The 17584-nt window shown below is 42.3% G+C and overlaps 3 protein-coding genes across 5 annotated transcripts; all 3 read right to left on the bottom strand.

Moving 5' to 3' along the window:
* Positions 1-26: 26 nt before the first annotated feature.
* LOC117647098 lies at positions 27-3410 on the bottom strand. The gene is made up of 4 exons (XM_034388617.1): positions 3129-3410; positions 2318-2551; positions 1648-2007; positions 27-1239 (listed from the first exon to the last, which is right to left on the bottom strand). Exons 2-4 carry the CDS (start codon positions 2528-2530, stop codon positions 1051-1053), a joined length of 762 nt encoding a protein of 253 aa, XP_034244508.1. The 5' UTR covers positions 2531-2551; positions 3129-3410; the 3' UTR covers positions 27-1050.
* A 579-nt stretch (positions 3411-3989) lies between these two features.
* LOC117647109 (protein lin-54 homolog) lies at positions 3990-9264 on the bottom strand. Its single transcript, XM_034388634.1, has 11 exons — positions 8669-9264; positions 7514-8115; positions 7086-7430; positions 6836-6985; positions 6643-6753; positions 6398-6568; positions 6135-6317; positions 5809-6035; positions 5484-5721; positions 5185-5393; positions 3990-5111 (listed from the first exon to the last, which is right to left on the bottom strand). The coding sequence occupies exons 1-11, from the start codon at positions 8679-8681 to the stop codon at positions 4892-4894; spliced, it is 2469 nt and encodes an 822-aa protein (XP_034244525.1). The 5' UTR covers positions 8682-9264; the 3' UTR covers positions 3990-4891.
* Positions 9265-9798: 534 nt separating this feature from the next.
* Positions 9799-17484, bottom strand: LOC117647607 (EH domain-binding protein 1-like). Of its 3 annotated transcripts, none has more exons than XM_034389451.1 (25): positions 17307-17484; positions 16937-17060; positions 16654-16861; positions 16334-16515; positions 16156-16244; positions 15959-16063; positions 15722-15872; positions 15541-15604; positions 15246-15430; positions 14990-15165; positions 14748-14913; positions 14300-14666; positions 14134-14225; positions 13981-14047; positions 13803-13907; positions 13519-13656; positions 13311-13431; positions 13138-13223; positions 12932-13051; positions 12726-12846; positions 12544-12643; positions 12353-12426; positions 12157-12271; positions 11980-12082; positions 9799-11893 (listed from the first exon to the last, which is right to left on the bottom strand). In XM_034389451.1, exons 2-24 carry the CDS (start codon positions 17038-17040, stop codon positions 12004-12006), a joined length of 3015 nt encoding a protein of 1004 aa, XP_034245342.1. In that variant the 5' UTR covers positions 17041-17060; positions 17307-17484; the 3' UTR covers positions 9799-11893; positions 11980-12003. The 3 variants fall into 3 exon arrangements, with proteins under 3 accessions (XP_034245342.1, XP_034245344.1, XP_034245343.1); XM_034389453.1 differs by having other exon boundaries at positions 17311-17484; XM_034389452.1 differs by lacking the exon at positions 17307-17484 and adding an exon at positions 17168-17300.
* Between the last annotated feature and the right edge of the window lie 100 nt (positions 17485-17584).

Genomic DNA, 17584 nt, shown 5'->3' with positions numbered 1-17584 from the left:
TATACAATATGTCATTCAAAGCCAGATAATGTTGAGATTTATCTCTCTTTATTCATTTTAGCCTAAGCTATGTTAGGCAAGAATATAATTTGTCAACTCATTGCTAATGTTGACTCAGACTTGACAAGACAACAGAGTGCTTTTTGTATTTGAATATTTTTAAGATCAGTCATATTTTCTGCCATAAAATAAAATTACAAAATACTGAACTATCATGCATTCTCCTCTCACCCATATCTAAATAAAGCACTTACAACATATTAAATAAAATTCAATGAAAATACTTGAATCTATCTCCTTGGTTGTGTAATGAGCTACTCCAGCAGACTTTCTAACATATGGAAAGAGAATGGTAGACAACAAATGCATAAAATTCATAGCCATCCAAATAATCCCGAGTCTACCTAATATGTCAAAGGTAAAGATGTGGAGAATTTTCTGAATCAGTCTACTTGAAAAATAAAGTACAAAGTGGTGGGGCACTTCTTCAACAACTTAAGAGCAAATCACGATTACACTGGATTGCCTCCTTGAGCCTGCAGAGAGATGCCCTCCTACCGCTGTGCTTGCGTACTGTTTTTCCACAAGGGCTTTCACAATAAGTCAGTTTCCGGCTCCGTCCTACACACGTCCTATCAAATTAATCTAGTATTTACGGACATCTACGGGGCGTTTGTACGACACTCATTTGTCGTGGGTTGAGACGTCGGAATAGTTCTTACTAGACAACTCTCACCGGGTTCCCCCGGAGCAGCTGGAGACAGAAAATAAAGGCACACCGTAGTCACACCGTGGCGATGGCTCCAACCCAACAGCATGCCTCTGGCCTGCGGGCTGATGCCAAACAAGGCTTCGTCGCTCTGTCTCTCTCGCACTCGTGTGACGGCGCGGGAGAGGCAGAGCGACGAAAGCACGAGTCGGAACGAGCTTCGGACCACGCAGGCCGTTTTGCTTCTAGTCCGGGCATTCCCTCGGGCCACTCGGGCAGAGCCTAGGGCCACTGGGGCAGAGGAGCCGAGGCCCCAGTGTAGGCTCGCAGTCCCGCTTCCGTCACGTGACCCAGCGCCAGGTCTCGTTGTCCCGCTGGTGCTGCGAGTGCTGTGCCCGCGGCACCGCGCCGCCCACGTCGGCGCCGGACGCCACGGCGCCCGAGGTGGCGCCGCCGAAGCCGAACAAGTCCCTCGGGTGCTTGTCGGACATCGGGGAGAAGCGCGCCGCGGTGTCCAGCTTCTCCCACACCTGCAACACAGAGGACACATTCACGAGTCACGTCACCGGTGTCTCTCGCAATCGCCCGCCGCCCGCGCACTCGAGGGTAGGCAGCACGCCGACAGGGGCGCGGCCGGGTTGCCCACCCCGAGATCGGCGGGCGCTAGCCAAGGCGCACAGTGGGCCAGACGACCGGTGGAGGCGGCCAAAACTCTAGACGCGTGCAGAGCTCCAGAGTCGCTAAAAAGGGCCCGAACCGAACGTGTGACCCTACCAATGGATTGTGTTCTCCGAACGAGGAATCCATTGGTGGGGTCACACGTTCGGTTCGAGTCCTATTTAGCGACTCTGGAGCTCAAAACGCGTCGAGGGTTTTGGCCGCCTCCACTGGTCTTCTGGCCCACTGTGCGGCGCGCCGCCTCGTTGCCTTTACGTTACCTGGGGGCTGTGGGGGTCCACGATGTGCACGTAGCCGTGGCGCTCCGTGTAGTACCAGGCGCGGCCATCGCGGTCCAGGAAGGAGGGCGGCATGTAGAAGGGCTCGGGCAGGCGGGCCAGCCACTCCTCCTTGGACAGCGGCTTGCCGCACTGCACGGGCCGGCCGTCGATGCCGGCGTGGCTGTTGCGGCACAGCCGGCCGAAGCGGCACACGTTGCTGCCCCAGATGAACCAGCACGGCGGCGGCTTGTACTCGCGCACCAGGCGCGCGCGCTCGGCGGGGCTCAGCGGCTTGGGGTGCGTGATGAAGCGCGTGGGGTGCACGGCGGCGCGGCACATCGGGCACGGCACCATCTCCACCTGCAGCAGGGTGCACACATCGCACGCTGTCCCTCTCGCACTCCCTCACGCACAGGGGGCCAGAAGACCGGTGGAGGCGGCCAAAACTCTAGACGCGTTTTGAGCTCCAGAGTCGCTAAGCAGGACATGAATCGTGTGTGTGGCCCCACCAATGGATTCCTCGTTCGGAGAGCAATCCATTGGTGGGGTCACACGCTCGGTTCGAGTCCCATTTAGCGACTCTAGAGCTCAAAACGCGTCTAGAAGTTTGGCCGCCTCCACCGGTCTTCTGGCCCACTGTGTCACGCTCCGCGACGAAACCACACTGTACCTGGTCGTCATCGGACTCGGCCGCGGCCGGGGAGTTGATGGCCTGCTTGAGGCGGTAGTCGGACGCCTTGCGGGCGCACCACACGCACCACACGATGGCGCACGAGCAGGCGCCCACGAACGTGGCATAGATGTGGCGCGGCCGGCACGTGGCGTTCAGGTGGCGCTGGGGGATGCGCTTCTCGGGGACCTCCAGGCACACCGAACACTCCATGCACCCCGACAGGCCCGAGACCTGCAAGCAGTGCGAAGCAGTCGAGTCACTTTCAGAGCGCTTCAGTCCTCGCGGACCTAGTGGGTCCAGAAGAGGCCCCCCCCCCACACACACACACACTGTGTGAAAAGGAGGCGATGTGATTTGCGTTGGGAGTGGACCGACACGGAAACCGCTCGCCCCGTCTAAGGACGAGTGGTAAAGTTGAAGTTAGGGTATTGATTCTGTCCAGCGTTTCTAGAGTGGCAAAGTCCTTCCACAACAGTGTTGCAGATCGTCGGTGGAATGACTCGAACGAAACTCGCCTCCCGCGAATCCATAATTCCAACGCAGGAACCGGTCGGGCCATTCGGATGCCAAATCCGACTCCGTTTTCATTTACTTCACTTGTCTTTGTTGTGCGGAGTGTGAAGGACACCCGCCCTGCGCGCGAAGGACGAAGGCACGACTGCTGTTTTGGCGGGACGGGCGTCCGACGCGCTGGTGGAGGTGGAGGGGCTCGTCGTCGCGGCTCTATGCGGACAGTCCGCGGTCCGAGGCGAGGCAGGCGGGGAATGCTTTGGCTGTGCGAGGGGCCAGAGCGAGAGCGAGGACTCACCACACCGAGGTTGCGCTGGCCTTGTTGGATGCGCGGGCCAGGAACCCGATCCTACACTGGAGTTGGGAATGGCTGGCGCGCTGCGGAGAGGAAGTCCCTTCTGCTTCGGGACGGCGGTCGCTCGATGCCAAACCCTTCACGCAGTGTGCCTGCTGGAGGCGGAACGGTGACGCCGTCGGCCAGCCGCACAGTCCGAGGTTAAAACTGTCGCTGGTGTGGATGCAGGCCTGTCACGAGCAGCTACATCGATCGCTGCGAGCAGCGCAGAGTTTGTCTGCCTCCCCACCAGCCCGTCGCCCCCGTCCCTGGTCCCGTCCCGCGAAAACGCCGACAGTGCTGCGGCCTGGCGGCGCCCAGCGGCAACCCCAACCCCGGGCCAAGTCTCTCGTTTGGACTTGGCGCGTTTCACGCTCTGCCTACGGACTGCAGACCCGAGCAGAGGATCTTTTGTGATCCCAGCTTTATCAAGTCAAGTCGGTGCGGGGCGGCAGGTGGATCAGTGAAACTCACAAACGTAGAAATTATTTTCCATTTCTTTATTAATATCCAAGAGAAATCTTCTGAGCTGATTTGAATTTCAAATCTGACATAGTGAGCTCAGTTAGGTAATTTTATTTCTTCTTGTACAGGTGTCACAACTATCCCAAGTCGCATAAACAATCTCTTCACACAAACTACAAACAAACTCTGTAAGCAGGTCATCTCACAGATCACTGAGTGTAGAAAACTATAGAAAATAAAAAGGGGGAGGTGTTCGTCTCATGTTAAAAACATCAATGGTGGCAATTCAAAGAAAAGGTTTTGGCACTTTCGCAATCCTTTCATAAAAGAAATGAAAAACAAAATACACACATACAGTCCTACAAAGTGAAAAATAAACACATACAATGTATTTAAATAACATGTAACAAACTTTATACAAGTTCCATCATCCATCTCTGTATTCAACAAGGGGAAAAAAATTAAAATTTCTACACAATATGAAAAATGTTTCAAACTATATACAATATATAAATGCAAGATCACGTAATATTTGACAACCTTAAAAAAGAAACAAAAAATAACGCTAGAGAACAGCATTGCAAAGAAAGATCTTTCAGTTAGAGATAGTCAAGGACGGCTAACAGCTTCTAGAAGCACTTTAACAGAACAAAGGCAATGTAACTGCTTCCCTTGCATTGCCCTGTGCAACTGCGTAATTAGCAAAAAAATAGTTTCATGAATACAAGTTACAAACCAGATTAAAACAATAAATGGATATACATATTGTTTCTTACATATAATATATCATTTATTTTAGGATGCTACCATCATGGAACAGCAACTCCCCTCAAAATATTCAGCCCTCATGCATAGGGGTAATTTCTCTGACACTTAAAATCCCATGACTAGGTCAATGCTATGATACTTAACTAAACAGCAAAGATTCAGAAAATCAAGAACATCTACGTTGAAAAATAAAGGGCAACACAATATCCATTTCTTATTATTATTAAATTGGTCAGTGAAAAATTCATTTTGCACTAAATGTCTAAAATAATAAAACTGTTTACAGTTTTATGAATGATTAATTAATTCCATCTATTGGATGAAAACTAGTTATGTAAGTGCACAATGCTAGCCAAGATTCAACAAATCACAAGAGCCAGCACTAACAACAGAGAATTGATTTAGAGATAAACTGGTAATCATAGTAAAACTTTTCAGGCAGACATGCTGATCAGACGACCATAGTAAAATCTTGAAGGAAGCAACAAACAAATTTACACACTTTCACATGGCTCACTTATAGACGATGAAGTGTCTTCTGTCCTATTAGAAACACATGAGATAATCTCCACAAGGCAACGTCCAAATTCTTCAATAATTAGCTTCTCTGCTTCAGCATCATCTAATTTCAAACTTTCAGCTTGTTCAGCTTGTGCCATTAAACATTGACACGTGGCGCTGACAACATGGTCTGACATTATACTGTCCGAACGTCTGGAAAAGATAAATTGAAATGATAAACTGAAACACTTGTAACTTTTTAACTCAGCACAGAAATGTACAATACCTGTTTCCTTTTCTTTGGAAATCTTCTTGTTTTATTGTTGGCATATCTATAACTTGGGTGTTAACTTTCTTTTTTAGTCCTGCTGGTGTTAAAATAGGACTTTCTAGTTCAGCAACCTCTATTAATTCTCGCAAACTGCGACGATCAATGTCATCTTCTATATTTCTACACCCTACACATTTGCAGTTATTGGAGCAAGCAATTTTTGCCTGAGAAAAATAATTCCAAGTTGTATCAATGATAATAATTAAAAACTAAAAACTCATGAAGGTTTCCTTGTTTTTTGTTGTTTATATTACCTCATAACATTCACAGTAGTTTTTGAGACATCCAGAGCGTTTGCAATTACATCCTTTGGTATGCCGTCTTCCATCACCAACCATTCCTTTACCAATTTTCGGTCTGAAAGCATTAGGATTTCTCTCCAGACAAGACCGAATTGCCCTCTGTCTGTCTTCTTCATGCTCCAAATTATTGGAACAGCAATTACAGTTGCACTGATAGCAGAACTCGCCATTAGCAAAGCAGTCACAATACCTGTTAAGTGAAAAGGTAAAAAGTCAGAATAAACAAACCACAGCAAAGCCACTCCAGATATAAAATTACAACTGAAACTGAACATACAGCTTTAGGCATTGTGACTTGGTACAGTTGCAGGGTTTCCTAGGTTTTATTCCATTGGGCTCTGGAACAGCAGCTTTTGCTTGTTTTGTACTTGGAGCTGGAGTACCCTCAGATGGAGGTGGAGGTGGTAATTTGATCGGTTGACACAATATATCAGCATCTTCAATGCTAGAGTCATCCATTGACAGCAGTATAGGCTTCATATCAATATCTTCTCCTTTTCCACTCTAAAAACAGTTTAAAAAAATAATGATATTAAACCATAGAAATATGTAAGATGAAAAGCATGTGATTCCCCAGAACAATAAGAAGTCGTTAAGCTGTACCATTTTTCCTTGGTTAACTGCCGTAGATGGAATCATCACAATGTTGCTAGTGCTGGCAGTAGTGTTGGTGACGGTAGAATTTACAATTGACATCACACTACTGGGCACTGAGGTTTTTATTTGAGTCATAGCCAATGAAGCTGGTATCATTATCTTTTGACCAGTAAGGCTCTTTGCAAAGACCTGAAAAATATATGGTTTCAGTGTGATTTTTAAAATAAAAAGTGAAAAAGGTTTAATCAAAATTCTTTGTTGACACATACTGTTTTGGGAGTGCTCGAACCAACAGGAATCATCTTGATGCTGCTTGGCTGCTGGGTACCAGAGCCTGAGGCAAGGGTCAATACTGTGTTGCCTTTGGAAACTGCAGTATTTGTAATAGTGGCCGTTGAATCAGATGAGGATGCAATACTCACAAGTCGAACATACTGCATCTGAAATCAAGACATGAATCTTAAAGAAAACAAATGGGAAATAATAGAACACTTAAATTTTCTGACACACATACCTGCCGCCCAGCAACTTGAACAGTCTGTATGCCTGATGCATTGGCCAGTGCTGGCTGGCTGGAGGTGGGTATTCTCAGACCAGGTGTACCGGAACCAGGTTTTATGGGAGCCTACAGGACACAAACAAGATGCCATTGGTGAAAGAGAAAATTATGAAAGAGCCACCACTGCATTATGTGAACTTGAACGAACCTGTCTAATAATAACTTTCTGAGGACTAGAAGCCTGGTTTCCTTGTTGGGATGTTGGAGCAGGAAGAATTTTTGCTGGTGATTTTGCTCCTTGAGGCACAAGTGTCACTCTAGTCCCTGTTCCTGGTAGCACTTTATTGACAATGAGGCCCTTGAAAACAATGTGAAAAAAGTTAGTAAATAAATACTTAGTAAAGTACAGGAAAAACAAGACAACATGATCAATAAATTTACAATTTTAATGAACAAACCTTTCCTCCTGGTGATGATGGCAAGATCTGTTGGATCTTATTTGGAGTCAAAACCCCCATAGGGCGTGCTTGGATTACCTTAATAGGTCGATTTTGGGGGCTGCTGGCAACCACATTAGTAGCTGTTTGAATGGTGGCAGGCTTGTCCACCTCACTTTTTATTATTCTTGCTTCAGATGATACACTTGGAATGGTGGCTATTTTCATTCCTCCGCTTAAAACTCTGACCTGAGGTCCACCAACAACAAATCGCTGCTGATCAAGAATTTTCCCATCTTGCATGGGCAATGTCACAACTTGCTGAGAGCCACCAGAGCGAGGCAATAAGACCTTTGTGACAATTTGCTGTAACACAGAGAACACAGCATTGAGGAAATGGCTACTTAATAGCTACACTAAGAATGCCAAGATATTAATGTTGAACTCACCCCTCTCTGGTTTGCTGCTTGGGGGTTTAAAGGACGAATTCCAGCAACACTGAGATTTGCTCCTCGGGTCACCAGTGGCGGAGGTCCAGAGGTGGGGATTGTTCTTACAACCGTCTGAAATTGAGAGTTTGCACCAGCAGTGCTAACTCTGCCAATAATTTGAGGAATTTGTCCCCCTTTCTTGCCAATGGCTGCTGTGTTAGTAGTTAAAACCCGATTTCCTGGAGATGACTGGATGACAACATAGGATGTGGAGGGAGATGACTGGCCAGTGGCACTCACTAATATAGGAGTGCCACGTATAAGATTATTGCTTGAAACTACAACAGGTGATGATGCTGTAGTGCCCAAATCGTGCATGATAGTCGATTCAACTACTTCACTTGATTCAACAAGCTCTTCACCATCAATCTCCATTGCCTCTTCACTGGGCACAGTTACGCACACTGCATCTTCAACAGCTGTAGATAAATCTGACTGACTCAACACTTCACCATCAACAGTCAACAGCTGCTGGCCAGACAAAGCAGACAGAGCTGTCAGCTCACCGTCTGTGACAGCTATGGTTTCCACCATGGCTCGAGAGCCACTGCGGGCATTTCCTGAAAGAAGACACAAGCACCAATTAGGAACTCACAAATATTGCAATGCAGAAATAACAATTTACAAGGGAGAACGAAAGTAGGAACCAAAATTTAGTGAGACACATGGCAGCACTAACATAAAAAGAGTAAAAATTAAACAATAATCAAACAAAAATTTTGAAGCATTTAAAATAAAAATGACGACATATGCACATGCAGCCCAGAAAGCAGTGAGTTTTCATGACCATAGTAGCACAATGACATTTTGGCACAGTGCTTATTAAAACAAGTCAATGCAAAAAGACAAGTTGATCACAAAGAAAAGGAGGGAAGGAGACCAAATTCAAAACATCTGAGAAAGGAAGTTGCTGACAGCAGTTAAGATAGCGCTAAAAAATTCTCATGAAGTAATACATATTAAGATTAACGAGCAAGGAAATGGTTTCGAAAACGAAAGACAAGAAGAGGAAGCAAACAGCAAGTTTGGGCAATATCTGTTTACAAACATAGGTTAGGTACACAAAACCGCCATAACCTCTGGGCATAACTTGCATCATTTTCAAGTACTCACCCTTGGCAAGCATGGTGCAAGAGGTGTCTCAGAATTGGTGAAGCAGAAAACGGTCCAGGCGCATCTCAGAGCTCATCAACATCCCAAGAGAGCGACATTCCAGGAGAAACCACTCAAAACAGGCGCGCCATTCTGTGGTGCAGCTAGTGAAGGTTTATGCTCAAATGACGCGCCATTTTTGCCACCACGGCACGGAAATTTGAAAATGTGAAGAGCACACAACACCAAAGTTTCACGGACCGGTGAAAGGAAATGCACTCCAGCAATCGAACAAGTGTCCAAAACGTTCGCCCGGCAGCCAAAAGAGGAAATTCCGACAAAATCACCCCGAATCCAACTCGAAGTAAGGTTATTTCACTATGTTAATGGTCCAGGTCCGAAATCGTGCCAGACAGAGCAACGATTCTGCTGTTCTCGGTTCACTATTGTTGACACACGCGACCTTTATGTGAAGACGGAGCGAAGACACACGTGCTCGGCTTGAAACTACGTACACACTTTCGTAAAACTTAAGTATACACGACCACATCACAAGCATCAAGAATGGTTCAAAATCACGCGCCCTCCATTACCGTCCCAGAATGCCTCGCGCGGAGGTCAAAGTGACGTCGCCAAAAGAGCGGGCCAACCAAATTTTCGGTCCGTGAATAATTTGAGAAAAGCTTGCAATGATATCCGGAGGGAATAGGGAAAAATCGACTTGCCGTGTTCAAGTATTCATTTAGACAAGGGGTTTTCAAAGGCAGGCCTGAAATGGGTCATAGCAAGTCCGTTCTCCGACCTATTTTCTCTGTCGATTCGTCGACGCGGATGGATACGTGGTGTTAAAGAACCAAAATGCCGCCAAAGATGTTCTAAATAAAACCGATGAAATTGCTGAAGTCCAGCAATGTCGTGTCACTAAGAAGAAGTTACCCTACCCGTGCAACACAGCAGTTTTATCAAACATCGTTGTAAAACTGAAATCATGCATTTTTCAAAGTTAATGGTGATCATTGTTTTAAAAGTTTGTTCCGCCCCCTTCCTTAATGGCAAGTCAAATGACTGTCGGCCGTCGTTTCATATTCTCATTTGTTTCGTAATTGGCGCACGTTTTAAATAGCTGGGCTGGTGTGAATCAAATCACTGGGTAAAAACTACATTCTAGTTTATTTGTCAGTAGGATGATTACAGTTTGGACAGGACCACACTTATTTACAGAGTATCAGAACCAAAATGTAATCCAAAATCACAAGGAGCTTATTTCAATGAATTTTGAGGGTGAGAGAGGATAAAGTGAGCAACAGTACTACGGCAAGAACGGGCAATATCTTTGCAGCCTTATAAGTTTGAGACAAACACTGATGTACAAAAGATTTATTTAATTTAAGATAAGATTAGATGTTTAGAGCCTTGTGGAAACTTAAATGTGAAGTATGCAAGAATATATCACACTTTGACACACTGTGCTCATCATTTGCTAAATGTGAAAAATCATTAGTAAAAAAATTGAAACAATTTCCTTTACACTTCTATGAGAGCAATTGAACATCAATACCAGAATTATTTGAATTAATTTGTCATTAAGACTAAAATTAATCATCAATTAAGAGAGTTCAGGACAATTCAAGCAGGGCTATAACTGCTGTGGTTTTCAGTTCTTTGTTATCCTAAGTAAGAATGAACTATCACATGTTAATATATATTTCATCGTAAATCATCCACTTCAAATAAGATTAATAAAATTTACACAGACTTTAATTGGACCAAACAATCTGTATAAGTAAAAAAACTCTGGTCACTTTGATTTTGCTTGAAATCGATAATTGGTGTATGGGGAGTGATTAAGAGCTGAGGGACAAGATGATTTAATCATTGATAATACACAGTCCTCTTGAAAAGCCAAAGGACATAAGAAATGAAATAATGAGAAACTAAATTTGAGGCAGTACAAGTTAAAGTAAAAACTAAAACAGACATCTGTGCGACTAGCAAACACTTAGCACACTGGTTAATTCTGGTCATGGCTTAGCTATATATGATTAATTACTCACTCCCTTTTCACTAAGTTTTAATGTTGAATGAAAAGTTTTTTTTTTTTTTTTTTTTTTTTAAATGGGTAAGGAAAACAAGGTGAAAAACCACAAGAAATTAATTAAATGGTAACTTGGGTAACAGGATACTTAAACATTAAGAGCATATGTATGCCGATTTTAAATCCAATAGCAAAGGAACACATTTCATAAACCTTACAAGAATTGAAGGTTGATATTGAAAAACAATGGCACTTTGACATTTGCACACTAATCTGAAGTTATATAAGCATGTAAATTGATGCGCATAGTAACACTTGAAACTTCCATATTCTTGCAGAAGTTAAAAAAAAAGATCTTTACTCTCACAGGGAAAAAAGAAATATACAAGAAAATAACTATTCTAAGGTAAAATAAAATCAAACACAAACTGAGTATACTAATTTGATGCTGTTTGACTTCTTACAATGGCAATGTACCAAATAGCCTCTCGTGGCATACACCAAATGTGTAACTAAAAAAGTCCTGTAAAACAAGGAGGAACTCGAACACACCTTCTAACGTGAGAAAAGTACTACTTAGTTAAAAATGTTTGAATCATAAGACTAGAATATTTATTATAACCTGAGAGTCAGACTGGTAGCAATAACAAATTATCACAAGATATAGATTTATGTGCTAACAACTGTCTAAGAGTTTCCCCTTCACTATGGTAAGTCACAAAGCAGTTTTAAAACATACAGTTTAAATTACCATGGTGATCTTTAATAACAAAGCTTCGTTTCTATAATTGCTATTTGCACACATTAAAAATATAGAATATCTTTGTTCTCCATCATTGTTGAAATGAGCCAGCATTTTGAGCATGAATTTTAGAAATCAGATTTTTAACAATAAAAACACAAATCATTCAATTTAATTGTCCACATACTAAAACGGTTAGACAAATAAGAACCATTGTGAAGTGAAAGTATCACTATTAATAGAGATTCAGAAAAGTGTATCTCTTAGGAAAATGTCCAGGTGATGTCAGAAAAATCACAGTCCTGAACTAATGCCTGACTTACAAAATGCACCATGAGGCAAACTTACAGACTTACAAATAAAGACATGACTTGATCAAGTGAGAACACATTATCTACATAGTACAGATAAGCTCTTCTTTGGCAGTCTAAAACTCTTTGTTCATATAAAATTGACAATTCCATCACAGCTGCAAAGCCAAGGTTCCATGTATTTAACTCTTGGATAGGGGTAAAAGAACAGGAAATAATGCAGAGAAAATTACCAGCTACATACCTAAAAAAATATATCATGAGACGCTCACTGTATACTGCAGTTTGGTTTTTTCTGTCCAAAACCTCGACTTAAATCACGTTCAATTTCATCATCATCTTCAATCCTGGATCAAAAAATTTAACATTACAAAAGTCCACTTACATTTTCTGAACACACTGAAACAAAAATGTAACTTACGCTCGTTCCTGAGAATCCAGATGATGAACAAGCTCATCTCGTTTATTGACAATTGAAACCAGTTCATCAAGGAGAAGGGTTTCCCTTATTTTCTGTTCTTCAGTTTTTTGCCAATCTGAAAAGTTGGTTAAAAGCTGCTTTTACATGTACACTCCAATGAATAAGATGTCACTTTGCCAACTGGGAGTAGCCATACCTTCCATGGACAATATACTGCGTAATTCTCGGTTCAAAAGTTCACATCTCCTTTCCAAATCATCTTCTTTTTCCCTAATTTTTTTTTAAAAACAGAAAAAAATTTCAGAATGAGTTCAGAAAGATAGATGTTACAGCAAAGTTTTCCTAAGAATTTAATGAGCTGGGTAGGTCAGAAGGAGGTGTGCTTACAAGATATTCAGCTGCATTTGACGACGAATGAGAGCATTCTTCTTGTTTACCAGGGTAAACCATTCTGACATTAAATGTTCTTCTTGGTCCCTGTCAGAACCTAGAACATCAAAAATTCAAAATCAAAATTATATCTGTGATCTCCTTGAGGGGCATTCGTTCTAATCTTATTAATGCTATACCTGATTCCATGACCAAGCGAAGTTCTTTTTCTAGATAAGCTGCTTGCCTATCAATTTGTTTCTGCTCCCTTTCTAAAGCTTCCAATTCATTTTGAATGTAGCTGCCTACTTCTTTGCTAACCTAAAAACAGATATTTAAAGACATTGTTTGGGCATTCAGATAAATGGCAGAAAGTTAATAAAATTAACGAAACATTCTGACTCACCACTTTGTGCTCTGGTGAACGTTCTGGTGATATTTTGTCGATAAGCGATGAGAATGAGTGAAGAGAAGGAGCCATTTTTACCGAGCTGCCATCCAAAGAAGGCTGGCCAGAACTCATTGGCTAAAAAAAATTTCAAGTGCATACATTTGAACACAAGTAATAGGTAGTAAAATGTTTGGTTATTTCATTCAGTAAAAGACACCCACCTTGCTAGGAGAACTATGGTTGCTTTGAATACTCAGCTGACGCTGCGGAGAACCACTTGACCCCGGAGTTTGGACTTCCATTCCACCTGATAAGAGGAAAGAAAAAATCAGTAGCTTTTAAACTAAGACAGACTAACATTAAGGTTGTTACACCCAAAGGGGAGAGTGTGTACCTCCAGGTGACGTTCTCTCTGCCGAAGGTGATAAATCGACTGAAGTGGTAACACCACGGCGAGCGTCTGCTATCAGTCGACGAGCCCTTTCCCTTAAGATTTGTTGACGATCTTGGTCACTCTGAAATTTTCAAAGAATCATACATAAAAATCACTAAAAATGTTGATGATTGAGAAAAGTGTTCTTTAACACTTTTGGGTCTCTGACCTGCGTGGATTCCGTGGCAGCATCCCCAGATGGAGTTGCTGCTGGGCTATTGGCAAACTGAGACGAAGCTTCTCGACGAGCTTGCTGAAGCAACTGCCTAGCTCTCTCACGCAATTCTTCATGTCTTGTCAATAAAGGCTGTCAAACCATGCATCATGCAGCACTCAGATTAAGTCATTAAAACAGATCAATGTTAAGAGGTATGAAGGTTCATGCAGAACTATATTAAAATCTCCAAATCACTCTCAAGTATTGTGGGAAAAAACAAAAACACATAATCTTACGTTTTGAGATGAGTTCAAGTTCTCTGATTTGTCGCTTGAAGGGGAAACACTAGATCGGCTTTCTGAGGTTTCTCTGCCGAGTTGAGCTCGGGTACCTAATGAATCCTGCACAGAGAGATAAACCAACATGAACTGGAAAGTTGGTAATAAAACATAGATTTTCAATCAAACTACTCACACTATGGCTAGGGGAGTATTCACGAGGAACTTCAGTTTTCACAGTTTCTCTCTTCACACCCGATTTTCTGCTCCAAACACAAACAAACATGAATGAAAAAATTGAAATACAAAAACAGGTTATCAAAGGCCCAAAATTAATTTCTGTACGTACGAATCTTCCTCATCATCTGATCCAAAAGGGTCTGTCAACTGACGGCGAGTCATAAGAACAGGGCGCTCAATTGATGTAGTTGGCGATTTGCTCTAGAAATAGAACAAAATCAATTTAAACGCAAATGATTGAAGATTTAAAAGTGGCATAGAAAAACAATGCATACCTTTTCTCTAGAAGAATGCTTTTCCTTTGATGGTGAAAGAACTTTCCCTAGAATGCTCTTTGAACCCGCAAGAATTTTGTCCTTTACATCTCGAACAGCACTAGGGGAGGAGGGATCTGAGGCGTTATCACTTGTATTTGAGTTCACGAGAGGGAGTCGTAAACGGAGCAAAGAATTTTGGCGTGATTCTTTCAGTGGTGAAGAAGGGGGATATTGAGATGAAGAGTTTCCTGTGACAGGGCTTTTAGGAATACGGGACTGAACTGAAGAAGGAGATGAAGGATGAGACGTTGATGGATTTTGATCTCTGTTGAAATCCCCAACGACATTAGAGTCTGCAGCTTCACCAGAATCTGAGTGCACTGATCTGCAATATGAAAGTGTCAGTGATTGGAGTCAACAAATACAGAAGCAGATACTAACAGGATATGCCTTTCGACCTAGTTACCTTCCAGATGGCTTCGGAGGTCCAAAATCCCTCTTTCGCAAGTTCATAATTTCTTGACTAAACAGCTGAACTGTCATATCAGTGTTTGTGTCAGAGTTAAACCGCCCTATCATATAGCTTGACTCATCAGTCGTTTTTCCAATTTGCTGAACTTCCAGTTCATGGCCTGTTACAGACAGAAATGTAAGCACAAGCCCTTTTGTGTTCCAAATGGAAACAGGAGGGTTACAGTATTTACAAACCTGTGAAATGTGCTCTTAATTGATATAGATAAGTCATAACTGCAAGCTTATCAGGTACAGTGAGAACATCCATATCAGCTGGGTCAATAACCCTAGGAATCCCAAGAACTTCTCCGGCATCAAATGCGATTTTACAATTGTGACGAACATTTTGAGGAGATAGGTTATCCATTTCCCTGTGATCAAAATAGGCATGTTAAAGAGCGAAAATGAATCGAAAATGAACCATTCTGAAACCTAAAGTTAGAAAACTTACACTAAATCGGGTCTAAAATGATTAATTATTGCACAGAAAGCAAGACCATTACGCCAAGATGTGGTCAGATTTGTAACTCTAACCCCAGGATAATGTGCTGTAACTTCTTTGCACCACTCCAAGAGATTTTGGCCAGGGGTTGTCTCCTTTCCCCTCTTTTTGGTTGAGGAAGCTAAAGCAGATCCCTGTAAAAAAATATGGGATTGACATCAATTAATTCATTGGCCAAGCACATTTTTTTCTTTTTAAAAAAGAGAAGAGGATCAAAAACTTTTGAGTTAAAAATAAAACTTACATCTCCCTCCTCTTGTGGGAGTGGCTCAAGAGTTAGTTGTATGTTCTTGGGTTCCTGAGCTTTTCTGTGTAAAAAGAAAAAGAAAAAAAAGAGATACTCAAAATGACAGTGATTCTCAAAATGACAGTGAAGAAACATATTGAATTCCAAGCTTTGAATAAAATTCAAAATTAGAACTTACTCTTCAGCTCCTGTTGGTGTCTTGAGTGATTCATTCTTCCCTGCATCATTGCTATTGACCATTTCAAAAGCTGAAGGGAAACCATTATCGGCGAACATTTCACTGGCAACTGGAGTCAAATCGTCCTTTGGAAACGATGTGAGACTGGACACTGGAAGAACAAGAATGTCAAAATCAGAAGGATTCTAAGGGAGTTGCAACATATTATTATTAAAAACAAGAACAAATAGACCATACCACTAATGGGTGTACCAGCAAATCCTGAACCACTCAAGCTCTGGGTGAGTTTGTCCATTTGAGCTGTTAAATCCAGCACTTCATGGAGGGACTGATGCATAGAATCTGCATGCAAAGAAACAAAGCAATAATTGACATACCAAACAATACCAAAAATTTGCTGAATAATACAGTCTATGAACAAAATTAGACATTACCATTGTTTATGCTGTCATCCTCATCATCAAAATCTCCAACAGCAGCAACGTCACTCATCAAACTTGCCATACTCTGCATATCTTCATCACTACAGAATAGCGAACAAGTAAATTAGTAAGAATCTTTCTGATAAGATCCACTTGAGCATAAATTTAACAAAATATTAGAGTAACTCACGTGGCTTTTCCTTCCCGCAGAAGAACACATGATAAAGTGCACTCTAGGGATGCACTAACAATTTTCTTGGTAGTTGGGCGAAAGTTAAGAGTGAGTTGCTGTTGCGATGATGCAACACTTGCATAGTTCCTCATATTAACATTAGCACAAGCTATTTGCCGCCTTTTACCATTACCTGATACCTGGATGAATGCCCAAGAAATGCAAGTATTAACTCTCAAGACTATGCACCAGCTAAAGGGGCCACTGCAGACTCTTCCTGTAGCAGCTTCAAACATGAAAAACCTACAAACCATTGTAACTACTGAATCTTTACTTACATCCTCTAGTATAAATGCCCAATCTTTATCTTCAAATTCATTAGTACGTTGATTTTTAAATAAGGTGATTGTTATTTCCTTGTTGTCAGGTATGGGCCACGTGACATTGCCAACAAGAGGATCCTTTAATGTTGGCTCCCATGGTAAAGGTTCTGATATGACACGTCGACTTCGCCGACTTAACACAACACTCAGGCGATTTGGTTGCCTTTGAAAAAAAAGTGTGGTATAAGCATACATTTACACATTAAGCAGGTAAAAGAACATATAGTTAAATACTCACCATCGAGGAGTGGTTTCAAGCATAACCTGATGGTATGAAATGGTAAACTGAAACTTTGCGGCTCTTTTGTTGACCCGTTGGAGTCTTTTCCACACCGAACCCATAGTTAATAGTTTTTTTCACCCTAGTAAAAAAAAACAAAGTTTTATTCAGCACTAATTCAGTACCAATAAATTAAGCAGATTTCTAAATAGAATTGAACCACCAGAGCAAATGACAAACAGGAGTCACCTCCGAGCAAGTTAAAACGGATCAACACCAGTGACCGGCGCAGCTGACAAATACAGGATGCAAACTCGGCCTTGACAAGTTTGTTGGTTGAGTTGCACATTCCAAGGGACAGTACGCTTTAGAAAACTTGAACACCAACCTACTACAAATAGACTAAAGATGAACCAGCAACAATCGTTTCACTAGAAGCGGCATCAGACGTGAAAACAATTTGTAGTGCGGACTTCTCTTTCTCTTCTGCTGCAGAGCTGAAACATGGCTGATGGGTGAAATACAAGAGCTGAAAGCTGAAATCCTTGTTGTTGTTTGTTATGTTGTTGTTTTATATCGTGCCTAAAGGTCGAAAGCAGCACTACCAATCAGACGGTATAAAACACAACTTTACAAACAAATAATAATAGCTTGCTAGCTACTTGC

This window comes from Thrips palmi, unplaced genomic scaffold (genome assembly GCF_012932325.1).
Source record: "Thrips palmi isolate BJ-2018 unplaced genomic scaffold, TpBJ-2018v1 HiC_scaffold_2, whole genome shotgun sequence".
In the NCBI taxonomy this organism is placed as follows: Eukaryota; Metazoa; Arthropoda; class Insecta; order Thysanoptera; family Thripidae; genus Thrips; species Thrips palmi.
The sequence above is the reverse complement of the archived record's forward strand: the minus strand, read 5'-3'. Positions and strand labels throughout refer to the sequence as shown.